We start from the raw sequence: 18,380 nt of genomic DNA on the forward strand, positions 1-18,380 counted from the left end.
AGATTCTCTAAAGGCTGACTGCATGGATATTGAATGCTTAGTCTTAGCCAAGAGAAATTTCTCTGAGAGTGTCATTGATACTCTTATTCAAGCTCGTAAACCAGTTACTCGGCGTATCTACCACAAGGTGTGGAGGACCTACTTGTTCTGGTGGGAAGAGCTTGGTTTTTCCTGGCACAGAGTTAAGGTTCAATGATCTTATCTTTTCTCCAGGGTGGGCTGGAGAAGGGCCTTTCTGCTAGTTCCCTGAGGGGACAGATTTCGGCCCTGTCGGTTTTATTGCACAAGAGACTGGCTGAGCTTCTTGATGTGCAGTCCTTTGTTAAGGCTTTGATTAGGATCAGACTTGTGTTTAGATCTGGGGCTCCTCTTTGGAGCCTAAATCTTGTTCTTCGGGTTTTGCAACAGGTTCTGTTTGAGCCTCTGCATTCCGTTGACATTAAATTGTTATCTTGGAAAGTTCTATTTTTATTGGCTATTGCCTCTGCGCACAGAGTTTTTGAGATCTCTGCTTTACAAGGTGAACCCCCTTATCTGATTTTTCATGCAGATAGGGCAGTTTTACGTACTAAATTAGGTTTTCTTCCTAAGGTTGTGTCAGATCGCAACATCTGTCGGGAGATTGTGGTTCCTTTCTTGTGTCCTAATCCTTTCTCATCAAATGAATGCTTACTTCACAATTTGGATGTGGTTCACGCCTTGAAGTTCTGTCTTCAGGCTACTAAGGAATTTAGACAATCTTCCTCTTGGTTACTTCAACTTCCCTATCTTTTTGGTTAAGGAGTGTCATCCGCTTAGCTTACGAGACAGCAGGATATTGTCCTCCTGAGCGGCTAACAGCTCATTCCACTGGAGCAGTGGCTTCCTCTTGGGCCTTTAAGATCGAGGCCTCTATGGATCATATTTGTAAGGCGGCTACCTGGTCCTCCTTACATACTTTTTCATAATTTTCCAAGTTTGATGTTTTTGCTTCGGCTGAAGCAGCTTTCGAGAGAATAGTTTTGCAGGCTGTGGTGCCCTCAGAATAGGGTCCACCTCTTCCTTTTTGTTCCCTCTCATTATTCATTCAGTGTCCTCTGGAGCTTGGGAATAGTTTTCCCAACAGTAAGGAATGAAGCTGTGGACTCTTCCTATCTTAGGAAGGAAAACATAATTTATGCTTAAGGGACACTGAAACCAATTTTTTTATTTCATGAATCAGACAGAGCATGCAATTTTAAGCAACTTTCTAATTTACTCCTATTATCAATTTTTCTTCGTTCTCTTGCTATCTTCATTTGAAAAAGAAGGCATCTAAAAAAAATTTTGGTTCAGCACTCTGGACAGCACTTTTTTATTGGTGGATGAATTTATCCACCAATCAGCAAGGACAACCCAGGTTGTTCACCAAAAATGGGCCAGCATCTAAACTTACATTCTTGCATTTCAAATAAAGATACCAAGAGAATGAAGGCAATTTGATAATAGGAGTAAATTATGCCTAGGATTCCATTCTGCTCCTTGTGTATGTCTCCTTCTTTTTCCTTCAGTTAGTGGATATTGTTGAAAAGGTGTGTTTATAAACACATCCGTTATAAATCTTCAGACGTTAGGGTCATTTTTCGATGGTCAGTTCCTTAATATGAGGTTGATAGTGTGTACACACATTCAATCCTGGTGAGTCTTGTCAGGTGAATACTCCAGGTAGGTCAGGTGATCTACGCGTTTCGGCGGGTTGCCTTTCTTGAGAAACGGAATCCTAGGCATAACCACGCCAGGGGGTTAGCCGTTGGAGAGCTTACCATAAAGATTACCACTATCGCAAATTCCCTAACAGCCAACACTGCAGGGTAAAAGACGGAGATCTAAGCAAGGAGCGGAACGGAATCCTAGGCATCTACGCCAGAGGGGTTACCCGTTGGAGAGCTCACCACAAAGATCACCACCAAAATAAATACTACAGGTACGACTTGAGTGATTAATAAGCTGCTGGAATTAAAAAGAACTGTTATTGACACTTTAACGACATGTGCTAAAATACAAACTGCAAACAAAGTTTTTGTATACTGACTTTTACCTAAGGCGAGACGCCAATAATCTGATATACCGAATGGAATAGTGTATCAGAATAAGCACCAATTTATACTTTGTAACAAAACCGCACAAAACTAAGTATTACAACAGAACAGTATAACTTGGAAAAAATATTTATATGGAGGACTGTGTTGATTTTTAATATAACAAATCTACCAGCAGAGATTGGGGTCATACATTTTCTTTAATTAAATGAATCTGCAATCCCCAATAAGCATTTCCAATTCACAAAGTCACGGATCTGCCAATAGAACAATATCTACAACAGAGGGTAATAGATATCTTTGCAAGGATTATTTTAGGAATATTTTAGATATGTTTTAAACAGATGTTATTTAAAATTGTGTTTTAGGATTTCTCGAGCCCAGTTAAAATACATGATCATTTATTTTAACATATATTTTATTTTTTATTTTTTTATATATATACATATAGACACCGGTGTCTGATTTATGTAAATGTGTATTGTGAAATAAATGTTGAACAATCTTCCACAATATTATCTATCTTATCATTTATATATTTGAGAAATTGTACATTAACTCTGAGAGCGCCACCCACATTTCTATTCTTTAGCGTTTTACACTAATTTGCTTTATTCTCTTGTTATTCTTTGATGAAGGCGCAGCAATGCACTACTGGGAGTTAGCTGAAAGCCAATGAAAAGATGCATATTTATGTGCAGCCACCAATCGGCAGTTTCTAAGCCTACCTAGGTATACTTTTCAACAAAAGGATACAAAGAGAAATAAACAAAATAGATAATAGAAATAAAATGAAAAGTTATTTAAAATGACATGCTCTATCTGAATCCTGAAAGAAAATACAAAATGTGGTGATTCATGTCCCTTTAAGTTAGAGGGGTAACAGATTCAGGAGAAATTAGAGGAAGCTGTATTTTACAGAAAGGGTGGTGGAACAGAGGTGATAAACACAGAGACTGTATCCTAAGAAAACAGTAACCTGTAATATGGGTAGACTTGATGGGCCTTTTGGTTCTTATCTACCTTTAAATGATATGTTTCTGATGTTCAGTCCACATTATACAGAAATAAGGGACTGGCTGAAGCTGCATGAGATCATACAGAGCCTATACATCTCTGTCAGTCATGCTAATGTGCTATCAAGCTTGTCATGCTACATTTACAAACATCCCAACTCTCCTGGAAGGTCCGGGAGTCTCCCGCATTAAAATTGTAGCTCCCTGACACCTGCAAATTAAACACAATCTCCCGGAAATAGCGGTACCAGAGAAAATCAAATGTGTGCCTGCACTTTTCATTTCTACCTCTAGGTGTCACTGTTCCGTTATAGCTCAATGTAAATAGTTAATGTGTTCCTCTCTAGACTTTTTCCCTCCTTCCTGATCTCTACTCTAGTGCGGTGCGAGACAGCAGCAGACCTGATATATATAGGTGAGATGTGCAGACTCTCATACCTCTATATTTTGTAGGCTCCCATACCTCTCTATTGTGCAGGCTCCCATACCTCTCTATTGTGCAGGTTTTCATACCTCTCTATTGTGCACGCTCCCATACCTCTCTATTGTGCAGGCACCCATACCTCTATATTGTTCAGGCTTGTGCAGGCTCCCATACCTCTATATTGTGCAGGCTCCCATACCTCTATATTGTGCAGGCTCCCATACTATTAAGAGGTCAGGTGGCCGTGGAGTAACCTATGCCTGTAACAGAGGGGAGGGTGTCTTGTAATGGTGAGAGACAGGTAATCTAAAAAATGATGTTTTCTAGTTCAGTTTTACAATTTCTGCCATGAGCTGTACAAAGTGTGGATAAGATTATGAGCTAGATTTATCAAAGCTGAGGCTTACAGGGGCAAGTATACGCGCCCCTGTATGCCTCAGCTCGCCTGTGGCGGGGCGAAATTACCCGCAGGTAATCAACATTGCACACGAGCGCAATTTTGCGCTTTCATGCAATCCCGCCCCCTGCCCGCGCACAGCCAATCATTCGCGGGCAGGAGCTGTCAATCTCCTCGGTCGCACTCGACCGCGGAGATTGAATTTCGCCACCTTAGAGGTGGCGAAGAGCTTAGGGAAGCAGCGGTCTGGTGACCGCTGCTTGATAAATTACGACGAGCAAGTTCTTGTGAGAGCTTGCAGCCGTAGGGGCTTGATAAATCGAGCCCTATATATTAATATATATATAATATATTAAAATATATATATATATATATATATATATATATATATGATTTGGTCAGGTAACAATTTATAGGGACATTAAACCACTTTTCTTTTGCAAGATGTACCGAGTCCACGGTTTCATCCTTACTTGTGGGATATTATCCTTCCTAACAGCAAGTGGCAAAGAGAGCACCCCCAGCAGAGCTGTCCATATAGCTCCCCCCTTAACTCCACCCCCCAGTCATTCTCTTTGCCGGCTCTAAGCAGGAAGGGTAAAGTCAAAGAGGTGATAAACTGTTAGTTTTATTTTTATCTTCAATCAAGAGTTTGTTATTTTTAAATGGTACCGGTGTTGTACTATTTACTCTCAGGCAGGAGATAGATGAAGATTTCTGCCTGGAGGATGATGATCTTAGCATTTGTAACTAAGGTCCACTGCTGTTCCCACAGAAGCTGAGGAGTACAGGAAAACTTCAGTGTGAGGAACGGTTTCTTACTATATAGCAATGAGGTATGTTCAGTCATTTTTTCTGCAGAGACTGTGATAACTCAGAAAGGTTGACAGTATCCCCATTAGGGGAAGGGTAAGCAGTAATCCTAGTTTTATAAGGGGCATTACTAGCTTGCATAAAGGGCTAAACTTATGGGCACTCAGTTTGAATATGATATATAAGGCAAACGTTTGTGTGTTCTGGGAGTACTGTTTATATTTCTTAAGGGACAACTGTTTTGAGGGTACTCTTGGCTGGTTTGGGTTTTTTTATAACCTACATGGCTTAAAAAACGTTTGGTAGATCTTTGTATAGGCCCTAGCAACATCGAGTGAGATGGGCGGGGCCTATTTTCGTGCCTCAGTTGCGCATTTAGTTTCTGTAGACAAGCAGCAAGCTACAACACCGGAGGTCCTGGTACACTTCTGGGGCCTAATCAAAGCTTTATCCCCACATTATCGATCCCTAAGGGCAGGTAGGCGCCACAGCAGAGCTGTGGCAAGGTGCTGACAGGGTTTTTTTACCGGTTTTTGACACTTGTCAATCTGGTTTTCACATTTGGGGGTTTATTGCTTTATTACTTGTGGTGCAATCTTACTAAAGCTTAGTGAGTATACTGTAAAAATTTCGGAAAATTTGAGGTAATTTTTAGCAGTTTTGCAGTTTGTGTATGCCTTTTTTTCTCTTAAAGGCACAGTACCGTTTTTGAAAATTGTGTTTTTTTTCATTAAATAAAGTGTTTTCCAAGCTTGCTTGTCTCATTACTAGCCTGTTCAACATGTCTGACATTGAGGAAACTCATTGCTCAATTTGTTTAGAAGCCATTGTGGAACCCCCTCTTAGAATGTGTCCCACTTGTACTGATATGTCTATAAATTACAAACAGCATATTTTGACTTATAAGAGTTTGGCACTGGATGATTCTCAGACAGGTTTTGCCATCTAGTTCTCCCCAAGTGTCACAACCAGTAACGCCCGCACAAGCGACGCCAAGTACCTCTAGTGCGTCTAATTCTTTCACCTTGCAAGATTTGGCCTCAGTTATGAATACTACCCTCACAGAGGTTTTATCTAAACTGCCAGGGTTGCAAGGGAAGCGCAGTAGCTCTGGGTTAAGAACAAATGCTGAGCCTTCTGACGCTTTAGTAGCCGTATCCGATATTCCCTCACAATGTTCTGAGGTAGGGATGAGGGATTTGCTATCTGAGGGAGAGATTTCTGATTCAGGAAAGATGTTCCCTGAGACAGATTCAGATATGACGGCATTTAAATTTAAGCTGGAACACCTCCGCTTATTGCTCAGGGAGGTTTTAGCGACTCTGGATGATTGTGACCCTATTGTAGTTCCAGAGAAATTGTGTAAAATGGACAAATATTTGGAGGTTCCTGTTTACACTGATGTTTTTCCGGTCCCTAAGAAGATTTCGGACATTGTTACTAAGGAGTGGGACAGACCAGGTATTCTGTTGGTTCCCCCTCCTGTTTTTAAGAAAATGTTTCCCATATCTGACACCATACGGGACTCGTGGCAGACGGTCCCTAAGGTGGAGGGAGCTATTTCTACTCTGGCTAAGCGTACAACTATACCTATTGAGGACAGTTGTGCTTTCAAAGATCCTATGGATAAAAAATTAGAGGGTCTCCTAAAGAAAATTTTTATTCATCAGGGTTTTCTTCTCCAGCCTATAGCGTGCATTGTTCCTGTAACCACTGCAGCTGCCTTTTGGTTTGAGGCTCTGGAAAGGGCTCTTAAGCTAGCTAATTCTTTCATCACAGACGCCGCTTTTCATCTGGCTAAATTAGCGGCTAAGAATTCAGGTTTTGCCATTTTAGCGCATAGAGCGTTATTGCTTAAGTCCTGGTCTGCTGATGTGTCATCAAAATCTAAGCTTTTGACCATTCCTTTCAAAGGTAAGACCCTATTCGGGCCTGCATTGAAAGAGATCATTTCAGATATCACTGGAGGGAAGGGTCATGCCCTCCCTCAGAATAAGTCAAATAAGACGAGGACCAAACAAAATAATTTTCGTTCCTTTCGAAACCTCAAAGGTGGTCCCGCTTCCTCTTCCCCTGCTGCAAAGCATGAGGGGAACTTTGCTCAATCCAGGCCAGTCTGGAGACCTAACCAGGCTTGTAACAAGGGTAAGCAGGCCAAGAAGCCTGCTGCTGCCACTAAGACAGCATGAAGGGGTAGCCCCCGATCCGGGACCGGATCTAGTAGGGGGCAGACTCTCTCTCTTTGCTCAGGCCTGGGCAAGAGACGTTCAGGACTCCTGGGCCATAGAAATTGTAACCCAGGGGTATCTTCTAGATTTCAAAGATTCTCCTCCAAGGGGGAGATTCCATCTTTCTCAATTGTCTGTAAACCAGACAAAAAGAGAGGCGTTCTTACACTGTGTAGAAGACCTTTTTACCATGGGAGTGATCTGCCCAGTTCCAAAAGCAGAACAGGGTCAAGGGTTCTACTCCAATCTGTTTGTGGTTCCCAAAAAAGAGGGAACCTTCAGACCAATTCTAGATCTCAAGATCCTTAACCAATTCCTAAGAGTTCCATCCTTCAAGACTATTTTACCAATGATCCAGGAGGGTCAATATATGACCACCGTGGACTTAAAGGATGCATATCTACACATTCCTATCCACAAAGATCATCACCAGTTCCTCAGGTTTGCCTTTCTGGACAAGCATTACCAGTTTGTGGCTCTTCCCTTTGCTTTGGCCACGGCGCCAAGAATCTTCACAAAGGTGCTCGGGTCCCTTCTGGCAGTCCTAAGGCTGCGGGGCATAGCAGTGGCGCCTTATCTAGACGACATCCTAATTCAAGCGTCGACTATCCAACTAGCCAAGTCTCACACGGACTTAGTGTTGGCCTTTCTAAGATCTCATGGGTGGAAGGTGAACATCAAAAAGAGTTCTCTTTCCCCTCTCACAAGAGTTTCATTTCTAGGGATTCTGATAGACTCGGTAGAAATGAAAATATTTCTGACGGAAGTCAGTAAATCAAAAATTTTATCCACCTGCCGAGCTCTTCATTCCATTGCTCGGCCGTCAGTGGCTCAGTGCATGGAGGTAATCGGTTTAATGGTAGCGGCAATGGACGTAGTTCCATATGCTCGCTTACATCTCAGACCACTGCAACTATGCATGCTCAGACAGTGGAATGGGAATTATGCAGATTTATCTCCTCAGATAAATCTGGATCTAGAGACCAGAGACTCTCTTCTTTGGTGGTTGTCACAGGATCACCTGTCCCGGGGATTGTGTTTCCGCAGACAAGCGTGGGTTATAGTGACGACGAACGCCAGCCTACTGAGCTGGGGTGCAGTCTGGAATTCCCTGAAAGCACAGGGATTGTGGACTCAGGAGGAGGCCCTCCTACCGATAAATATTCTGGAATTAAGAGCGATATTCAATGCTCTTCAGGCGTGGCCTCAGCTGGCTTTGGCCGGATTCATCAGATTTTAGTCGGACAACATCACAACTGTAGCTTATATCAATCATCAGGGGGGAACAAGGAGTTCCTTGGCGATGATAGAAGTTTCCAGGATAATCCGATGGGCAGAGACTCACTCTTGCCATCTATCAGCGATCTATATCCCAGGGGTAGAGAACTGGGAGGCAGATTTTCTAAGTCGTCAGACTTTTCATCTGGGGGAGTGGGAGCTCCATCCGGAGGTGTTTGCTCAGCTGGTTCAGCTATGGGGCGCACCAGAATTGGATCTGATGGCGTCTCGTCAGAACACCAAACTTCCTCATTACGGATCCAGATCCAGGGATCCTCAGGCAGTACTGATAGATGCTCTAGCAGTACCCTGGTCGTTCAACCTGGCTTATGTGTTTCCACCTTTCCCTCTCCTTCCACGTCTGATTGCCAGAATCAAACAGGAGAGAGCTTCGGTGATTTTGATACCTCCTGTGTGGCCACGCAGGACTTGGTATGCAGATCTGGTGGACATGTCATTTCTGCCACCATGGACTCTGCCACTAAGACAGGACCTTCTGATTTAAGGTCTGTTCAAGCATCCAAATTTAATTTCTCTGCAACTGACTGCTTGGAGATTGAACGCTTGATTTTATCAAAGCGGGGTTTCTCTGAGTCGGTCATAGATACCTTGATTCAGGCTCGAAAGCCTGTCACCAGGAAAATTTATCATAAGATATGGCGTAAATATCTTTTTTGGTGCGAATCCAAAGGCTACTCATGGAGTAAGATCAGGATTCCTAGGATGCTGTCCTTTCTTCAAGAGGGATTGGAGAAAGGATTGTCAGCTAGTTCCTAAAAGGGACAGATATCTGCTTTGTCTATTCTATTGCACAAGCGCCTGGCAGATGTCCCAGACGTTCAGGCTTTTTGTCAGGCTTTAGTTAGAATCAAGCCTGTGTTTAAACCTGTTGCTCCGCCATGGAGTCTAAATTTAGTTCTTAAAGTGCTCCAGGGGGTTCCGTTTGAACCCATGCATTCCATAGATATTAAGCTTCTATCTTGGAAAGTTCTGTTCCTAGTTGCTATCTCTTCAGCTCGAAGAGTTTCTGAACTGTCTGCATTACAATGTGACTCGCCTTATCTTGTTTTTCATGCTGATAAGGTGGTTTTGCGTACCAAATCTGGGTTCCTTCCTAAGGTTGTTACTAACAGGACTATCAATCAGGAAATTGTTGTTCCTTCTCTGTGTCCTAATCCTTCTTCTAAGAAGGAACGTCTGTTGTACAACTTGGACGTAGTTCGTGCTTTGAAGTTTTATTTGCAGGCAACCAAAGATTTTCGTCAAACATCTTCATTGTTTGTTGTCTATTCTGGAAAGCGTAGGGGTCAAAAGGCTACGGCTTCCTCTCTTTCCTTTTGGCTGAAAAGCATCATCCGTTTGGCTTATGAGACTGCTGGACAGCAGCCTTCTGAAAGGATTACAGATCAGTCTACTAGAGCGGTAGCTTCCACATGGGCTTTTAAAAATTATGCTTCTGTTGAACAAATTTGTAAGGCTGCGACTTGGTCTTCGCTTCATACCTTTTCCAAATTTTACAAATTTGATACTTTTGCTTCTTCGGATACTTTGCTTCTTTTGCAAGCAGTGGTGCCTTCCGTTTAGATTCCTGTCTTGTCCCTCCCTTCATCCGTGTCCTAAAGCTTTGGTATTGGTATCCCACAAGTAAGGGTGAAACCGTGGACTCGGTACATCTTGCAAAAGAAAACAAAATTTATGCTTACCTGATAAATTTTCTTTCTTTTGCAATGTACCGAGTCCATGGCCCGCCCTGTCTATTCAAGACAGATAGTATTTTTATTGAAAACTTCAGTCACCTCTGCACCTTATAGTTTTTCCTTTTTCTTCCTTGGCCTTCAGTCGAATGACTGGGGGGTGGAGTTAAGGGGGGAGCTATATGGACAGCTCTGCTGTGGGTGCTCTCTTTGTCACTTCCTGTTAGGAAGGATAATATCCCACAAGTAAGGATGAAACCGTGGACTCGGTACATCGCAAAAGAAAGAAATTTATCAGGTTTTTTTTTTTGGGGGGGGGGGGTTGGTTGCACAGTAGCCGGTGAAGCCACCTCCCTGAAATTAGTTTTTGCAGGTTGGGATGTCTGAATTTAATAATGTGCTGTCAGGAAATAAACACTGAAGCTATTATTAGAATAACACAGAGAGATTGTTTATCTTTTATGTTTATTTCTTATCACAAAGCTTCAAACAACAATCTGCCAAAATGGTACTTCTCTTACTTTGTGTGCACAACCAACCAGGTGTTTGCTCAGTCTTGTTACTTTAAAGAGCAATACACAGCTGATCTGTCTGTGAAGTCTCTGGCTTCCTGAATTGTGAAGCAATAAGGCACTTTGGGCAGGTGTGAGCTCAGGAGAAAGAGGGAACTTTAACTTACAAAGAGCAGCATCAATCAGCTTGCTTAATATTCCGCCTCAAGTTAGGGACTGATTATTAACCTCTTCCATTCCAGAAAGAAAAGACTAAAATGTTTCCAGTCAGAACACTGTCCTGCAGTGAAGGGGTAAATGATGATGAGATAACAACACTCATCCAGTTTAAACAATAAATTATGTAACCCATGAGGTCTCTGCGGGCGCAGTAGTGTTGTATTTCTGTCATTCAGATTTTAACACCTCTTCCTGTACATCCATCTCAGTCACAACAGAGTAGCAGAGGATTTGGGTGTAACGCGTCACAGCAGCTGCAAAAAAAGAGCAAAACCGGAGTCACTTCCCAATTCATATATCATCACTAATATCTTTCAGAAGCAGAAAACATTATTCTATACTTAGATCAATTCACTTGTCACATACATTTAATGGTTGTGTGATTATCTTTTAAAGGGATATGAAACTCCACAGTTTTCTTTTGTGATTCAGACAGAGCATACCGTTTTAAAAAAAGTTTTCAATTGACTTCTATTATCAAATTTGCTTTGTCCCCATGCTATTCTTTGTTGAAAAGACACCTAGGTAGGTGTCTGGAGCACAGACTGGCAGGAAATAGAGCTGCCATCTAGTGTTCTTGCAAAGGGATAACATTCTTGCAAAACTGCTGCTATATATACATGTGGCTTAGGTCCCTGCTTTTCCACAAAACATATGTAGAGAAGGAAGAAAATGTGATAATAAAAGTAAATTACCAAATTTTAAAATTGTATGCTCTATCTGAATCATGAAAAACAAATGTGTTTCACGTTTCTTTAACCTCCTGAGTGTTAACGACGGCTCTGAGCCGTCGCAGAGTTTTCCACTCTGGTGCTAACGACGGCTCAGAGCTGTCGCTAGCACTCTCCCACCTTGAGGGAGATCTGGGGGCTCACACCCGCTCCTACCCCGGCGATCAGGCCTGCATAGTGACAGGCATTGCCGGGACTTCACGTTATGCACGGTGACGTCGCGCGCAATGACGTCACTGTGCAACTTTATTTAAACTTAAAGTATAGGAGCAGGGGGCATGCTGCTTAGAAGCCTGTATCTCAGGCATCTAAGCAGCTACAGACCCCCAAGACCCATCGTCGGAAAGGTAATCAACTATCCTTTCCAACAGTGTAAGTCTTGGGGATCTAAAAAAAAAGTTAAAAAAAAGCTTAGCACCCAGTTGGGAAAGTGCTTAGCACTCAAAGGGTTAAACACCTTATCTATAAACGCTGTAACTATATACCTGCTAATGTTCGCAGACACTGTGGTTTCCGTTTCTCAGGTATACGCACGATTAAGAAATAGACGGGGACCCCAGACAATGCAATGGCTACCCCGATAAGAGAGTTTATAAGGTCGCTGTATAGCGGTACAGCTACCAGGAACACGGTGCAGAGACAGAATACCACTGGGAACACCAAACTGAGCTGCAAAGGATAAAAATGGAAAAGTTAGCAGGCCTTAGAGACAAAATACACTGAGGAGGACATAATAACAATATTGTGTCCAGGAGATAAGGAGGTATAGAAAGGGCACACAGAATACAGAGATGTAATGTCACAGATATCTGTAAGTTACCTTGAGGGGCCGCGGTCTGTCGGGTTCTTTCCAGCGCAGATACATCTGGCCAGCAATAGACAGTCCTACAAAAAGCCAGTAACTAAAGCTGTAATAGTTAATGAGCTGGAATATGTCTTCAACGCACAGATATACCAGAGCCATTGCTCCCTGCAAAAAATGGTAGAGGAGTCATGGTCCAACACTATCATATCTGCATTCACAATCATGTAACTGATATTTGGCTCTCTCACACTCCAGCAGAGACAAAAAAAAGGCTTACTGACTTAATGTGGAAATACAGACTTTACAAAAGCATACTCACATTAAAGAGGAGCGCTGGAATGGGAGTAAACCGCTCTACATGGATCATACTGAGAGCATCAGGAAGGTGGCCCTCCCGAGATCCAACGAAGAACAGCCTGCAACCAGAGGCATCAATTAAGAACTATAAAACCCATCTGTGTAAGTAAAAATTATAGGTTATTGGTAAGATTACAAGTGGTGCTCTATTTAGTGCTCCCATCCAAGTGTATACTTCACTAGAAGTAATCATTTTTTGTGCGCAAGTTGGCGCACCTATTACAAGTTGAAAGTAAAATTATTGCACCCGAGCAAAACTCAACGCGCACTAACTTCAGGATCTTGTATATCACGACCACGATAACAGATTCACCCCATAGACTTCAATGAAAAGCATAGAAGAAAAAAACACTTATCGCTTGTGCGCTAACCCGACAGGAGTTATTAATATTTCACATTCTAATGTTCTTTACATATAGGAATATGTTATTATTTAATATAAAATATTAAAAAATATTAATAATAATAAAAAATATTATAGATACTCGGCTAGATTACGAGTTTTGCATTAAGGTGAAAAAGCAGCGTTATCAGGTTATAACGCTGCTTTTTCACTACTGCTATTACGAGTCTTGCAGGTGTAGGGCACCGCACACTTTTTTGGCCTTTTTTAACGCAAATCAACTTACGCAAATTGCGTAAAGTCTTTTTTCAATGGGACTTCCATAGCGCTGGTATTACAAGCTTGTCCTGGGAGGCCAAAAAGTGAGCGGTACACCCTATCCCGTCAAGATTTGTAACGCATTCTAAAGTCAGTAGTTATGAGTTTTACACTACAAAGCTGTAGCATAAAACTCATAACTAAAGTGCTAAAAAGTACACTAACACCCATAAACTACCTATTAACCCCTAAACCGAGGCCCTCCCACATCGCAAACACTAAAATAAAATTATTAACCTCTAATCTGCCGCTCCGGACATTGCCGACACTATAATAAACATATTAACCCTAAACCGCCGCGCTCCTGCCTTGTAAACACTAGTTAAATATTATTAACCCCTAATTTGCGTCCCTAACATCACTGCCACCTACCTACATTTATTAACCCCTAATCTGCCGCCCCTAATATCGCCGCCACTATACTAAAGTTATTAACCCCTAACCCTAAGTCTAACCGTAACTAAATTAAATCTAAATCTAACCTATTAATAACTAAATAATTCCTATTTAAAACTAAATACTTACCTATAAAATAAACCCTAAGCTAGCTACAATATAACTAATACTTACATTGTAGCTAGCTTAGGGTTTATTTTTATTTCAAAGGCAAGTTTGTATTTATTTTAACTAGGTAGAATAGTTACTAAATAGTTATTAACTATTTACTAACTACCTAGCTAAAATAAATACAAATTTACCTGTAAAATAAAACCTAACCTGCCTTACAATAAAACCTAACCTTACTTTACAATTAAATACATTACCTAAATTAAATACAATTAACTAAATTCAATACAATTAGCTAAATTACAAAAAAAAACACTAAATTACAGAAATTTACAGAAACAAATTACAAAAGAAATTTACAAAAGAAATACATTGCCCCAAAGAAATCAGCTCTTTTACCTGTAAAAAAAAATACAAACAACCCCCGCAACAGTAAAACCCACCACCCACACAACCAACCCCCAAATAAAATCCTAACTAAAAAAACCTAAGCTCCCCATTGCCCTGAAAAGGGCTTTTGCAGCCCAAACCCTAATCTAAAACTCAAACACACCCAATACACCCTAAAAAAACCTAAGCTCCCCATTGTCCTGAAAAGGGCATTTGGATGGGCATTGCCCTTAAAAGGGCATTTAGCTCTTTTGCAGCCCAAACCCTAATCTAAAAATCAAACCCACCCAATATACCCTTAAAAAATCCTAACACTAACCCCCGAAGATCCACTTACAGTTTTGAAGAGCTGACATCCATTGTCAACCAAGACGCAAGATGTCCTCAACGATTCCGGCAGAAGTGTTCCTCCAGACGGGCAGAAGTCTTCATCTAGATGGCATCTTCTATCTTCATCCATCCGGCGCGGAGCGGGTCCATCTTCAAGACATCCGACGCGGAGCATCCTCTTCAATCGACGGCTTCTTCTATAATGAAGGTTTCTTTAAATGACGTCATCCAAGATGGCATCCCTTAGATTCCGATTGGCTGATAGAATTCTATCAGCCAATCAGAATTAAGGTTGAAAAAATCCTATTGGCTGATGCAATCAGTAAATAGGATTGATGCAATCAGTAAATAGGACTGATACAGCCAATAGAATGCGAGCCCAATCCTATTGGCTGATTGCATCAGCCAATAGGATTTTTTCAACCTTAATTCCGTTTGGCTGATAGAATTCTATCAGCCAATGGATGAAGATAGAAGATGCAGTCTGGATGAAGACTTCTGCCCGTCTGGAGGACCACTTCTGCCGGCTTTGTTGAGGACATCTTGCCGCTTGGATGAAGACTTCTCCCGGCTTCGTTGACGATGGATGTCGGCTCTTCAAAACTGTAAGTGGATCTTCGGGGGTTAGTGTTAGGATTTTTTAAGGGTATATTGGGTGGGTTTGATTTTTAGATTAGGGTTTGGGCTGCAAAAGAGCTAAATGCCCTTTTAAGAGCAATGCCCATCCAAATGCCCTTTTCAGGACAATGGGGAGCTTAGGTTTTTTTAGTTAGGGTTTTATTTGGATGGTTGGTTGTGTGGGTAGTGGGTTTTACTTTTGGGGGGTTGTTTGTATTTTTTTTTACAGGTAAAAGAGCTGATTTCTTTGGGGCAATGCCCCGCAAAAAGCTCTTTTAAGGGCTATTGGTAGTTTAGGCTAGGGTTTTTTTTTATTTTGGGTGAGCTTTTTTATTTTGATAGGGCTATAAGATTAGGTGTAATTAGTTTAAAGATCTTGTAATTTGTTTTTTATTTTCTGTAATTTAGTGGGGGGGTTTTGTAATTGTATTGAATTTAGTTAATTGTATTTAATTTAGGTAATTTATTTAATTGTAGGGTAAGGTTAGGTGTTAGTGTAAGGCAGGTTAGGCTTTATTTTACAGGTAAATTTGTATATATTTTAGCTAGGTAGTTATTAAATAGTTAATAACTATTTAGTAACTATTCTACCTAGTTAAAATAAATACAAACTTGCCTGTAAAATAAAAATAAACCCTAAGCTAGATACAATGTAACTATTAGTTATATTGTAGCTAGCTTAGGGTTTATTTTATAGGTAAGTATTTAGTTTTAAATAGGAATTATTTAGTTATTAATAGTAGGTTAGATTTAGATTTAATTTAGTTAGGGTTAGACTTAGGGTTAGGGGTTAATAACTTTAGTATAGTGGCGGCGATATTAGGGGCGGCAGATTAGGGGTTAATAAATGTAGGTAGGTGGCGGTGATGTTAGGGACGGCAGATTAGGGGTTAATACTATTTAACTAGCGTTTGCGATGCGGGAGTACGGCGGTTTAGGGGTTAATATGTTTATTATAGTGGCGGCAATGTTTGGAGCGGCAGATTAGGGTTTAATAAGTATAATGTAGGTGTCAGCAATGTCGGGAGCGGCAGATTAGGGGTTAATAAGTGTAAGATTAGGGGTGTTTAGACTCAGGGTTCATGTTAAGGTGTTAGGTGTAAACATAAAATGTGTTTCCCCTTAGGAATCAATGGGGCTGCGTTACTGAGCTTTACGCTACTTTATTGCAGGTGTTAGACTATTTTTCAGCCAGCTCTCCCCATTGATGTATATGAGGAAATCGTGCACGAGCACGTACAACCAGCTCACCGCTGACTTAAGCAGCGCTGGTATTGGAGTGCGATATGGAGCTCAATTTTGCTCTACGCTCACTTCTTGCCTGATAACGCCGGGTTTATGAAAACCTGTAATACCAGCGCTGTAGGAAAGTGATCAGTGACAATAATGTGCAAGTTAGCAACGCACCCCTCTTACCGCAAAACTCGTAATCTGGCCGACTGTAAATAAATATACATATATTCTATGGATTATTTAGAATTTTTTACAGTATAATAATTTTTTATAATTATTATTAATATTTTTTAATATTTTATATTTAATATTTCAATAACTCGCCTTAAGGTAACTACGTTTTCATATGTGCTAACCCGACACTGCATTAGATCTACATTGCGCATTACACATATTTTACATTGCTATGTTCTTCATACAAAATATTACATTTTTGTTATTCTAGTGAGATTTAAGAGTGAAGTTTGTAAGATCTCTCCAGTTTGATAAATATAACACAAAGTATAGCTTAGAAATTGGTGAGATTTCTTTAACGGGAGAGAAACTTTACAGAAGTTTGTATTTCACCCTGTGAGAGGAAGTCATGCAAACCACTGCTTAATCTATAAGGTGCACAAGTACATAATACAGCTTCTTACCTGGATGCAGCAAGGATTGACGCATTCAATCCCCCAAAACATGACAAGGCCACAGCCAGTGGTATCGTCCAATTAAATACCCCAAAAATCTGATCTGCGAAGGTCTGAGGGAGAAACAGACTCAACATTAGACTAATTGTCATTGCACACGGTTAATCTGTCACATTTGACAAGATTCTCTAACTATTTGGATCTCTACAGAGAGAAAAATCGCTCCAAATGTGATGTGATTTACTAAGAATTAGATAATCAGTTCCTAAGAAACTTGAGATATTTATCTAACCAGTACTTACTGAATGATTTCACTCCTTTTTGTATCTCTGTTACTGATTATATATCCAACAGGTGTGGTAGTAGTGTCTAAAATGCTAAATATCATTCACACGGGAGGTAAAATCTTCTACTAAACCACTCCCCTTTCTTTTTTAAAGAAACATTCTTATGTTATAGGCCATTTATAACTATACCTTAGAAAACCAGCTTTTTAAACCTAGGTAAACAAATTACAATATGGGAACACATATTACTTTATAAAATTACAACTTTTCACTTATTTCTTCAATATTTAAAGCGACAGTCTACTCCAGAATTGTAATTGTTTAAAAAGATAGATAATCCCTTTATACCCATTCTCCAATTTTGCATAACCAAAACGGTTATATTAATATACTTTTTACCTCTGTGGTTACCTTTTATCTAAGACTCTTCAGACTACTCCCTTATTTCATTTTTTTTTAGCCAATCAGTGCTGACTCATAAATAACTCCACAGGAGTGAGCACAATGTTATCTATATGGCAGATATGTGTGAAAAACAGTCAAAATGCATTGACATAAGAGGCGGCCTTCAAGGGCTAAGAAATTAGCATATGAGCCTACATGAGAACAAAACAAATTTGAAGATAAAAGTAATCTGAATCACAAAAGTTTAATTTTGACTAGACTGTCCCTTTAAAGGGACAGTTTACCCTAACATGTTAACTCTTTAATTTGCTCCCAATGATTCATTTGGTTTGGTTTACAGACAAATATCAGATAAGGAAGCAAGTGTGTGTACACAAAAGTGATACCATAATTTTATTTTTAAAGCACAAAACCAGCTATTTCATATACACAAATAAACATGAAAATACAATTTCTCATACATTTTATATTCTAGAGCTGGCATAACAAGTCATTGGAAATGCATTAAGGGAAAAACAAGTTTACAGTATACTGTTCCTTTAAACAGATGCATGTCATTATACAGAGTGCACTAAGTGGCTGCCTTATGCAGTGCCTAACTTGAACACTCTCTGCCCATTTGCTTACTTCTGTACAAGTTATTCAAGCAGGCTGCCAGCAGGTGAGTGTCTGTACCTTTTACATGTTGATGGGCTCCAACCCCAGCGTGGGGTGCTGTTTTTTATTTCATGCAGGGGACTGTTTACAGTGGGGCAAAAAAGTATTTAGTCAGCCACCAATTGTGCAAGT

The 18,380-nt window shown here is 40.5% G+C and overlaps 1 protein-coding gene across 1 annotated transcript in view; it reads right to left on the reverse strand.

Annotated features, from left to right (window-relative positions):
- Positions 1 to 10,355: 10,355 nt before the first annotated feature.
- Positions 10,356 to 18,380, reverse strand: part of SLC7A7 (solute carrier family 7 member 7) — a 58,992-nt gene continuing 50,967 nt past the window's right edge. The window contains exons 6-10 of the mRNA XM_053700578.1: positions 16,909 to 17,012; positions 12,494 to 12,590; positions 12,190 to 12,339; positions 11,855 to 12,038; positions 10,356 to 10,892 (exon numbers count right to left, since the gene is read on the reverse strand). Of these exons, the coding sequence (XP_053556553.1) occupies positions 10,807 to 10,892; positions 11,855 to 12,038; positions 12,190 to 12,339; positions 12,494 to 12,590; positions 16,909 to 17,012 (621 nt within the window). The 3' untranslated portion in view covers positions 10,356 to 10,806. The remainder of the gene's footprint in view (positions 10,893 to 11,854; positions 12,039 to 12,189; positions 12,340 to 12,493; positions 12,591 to 16,908; positions 17,013 to 18,380) is intronic.

This window comes from Bombina bombina, chromosome 2, assembly GCF_027579735.1.
Source record: "Bombina bombina isolate aBomBom1 chromosome 2, aBomBom1.pri, whole genome shotgun sequence".
Classification (NCBI taxonomy): domain Eukaryota; kingdom Metazoa; phylum Chordata; class Amphibia; order Anura; family Bombinatoridae; genus Bombina; species Bombina bombina.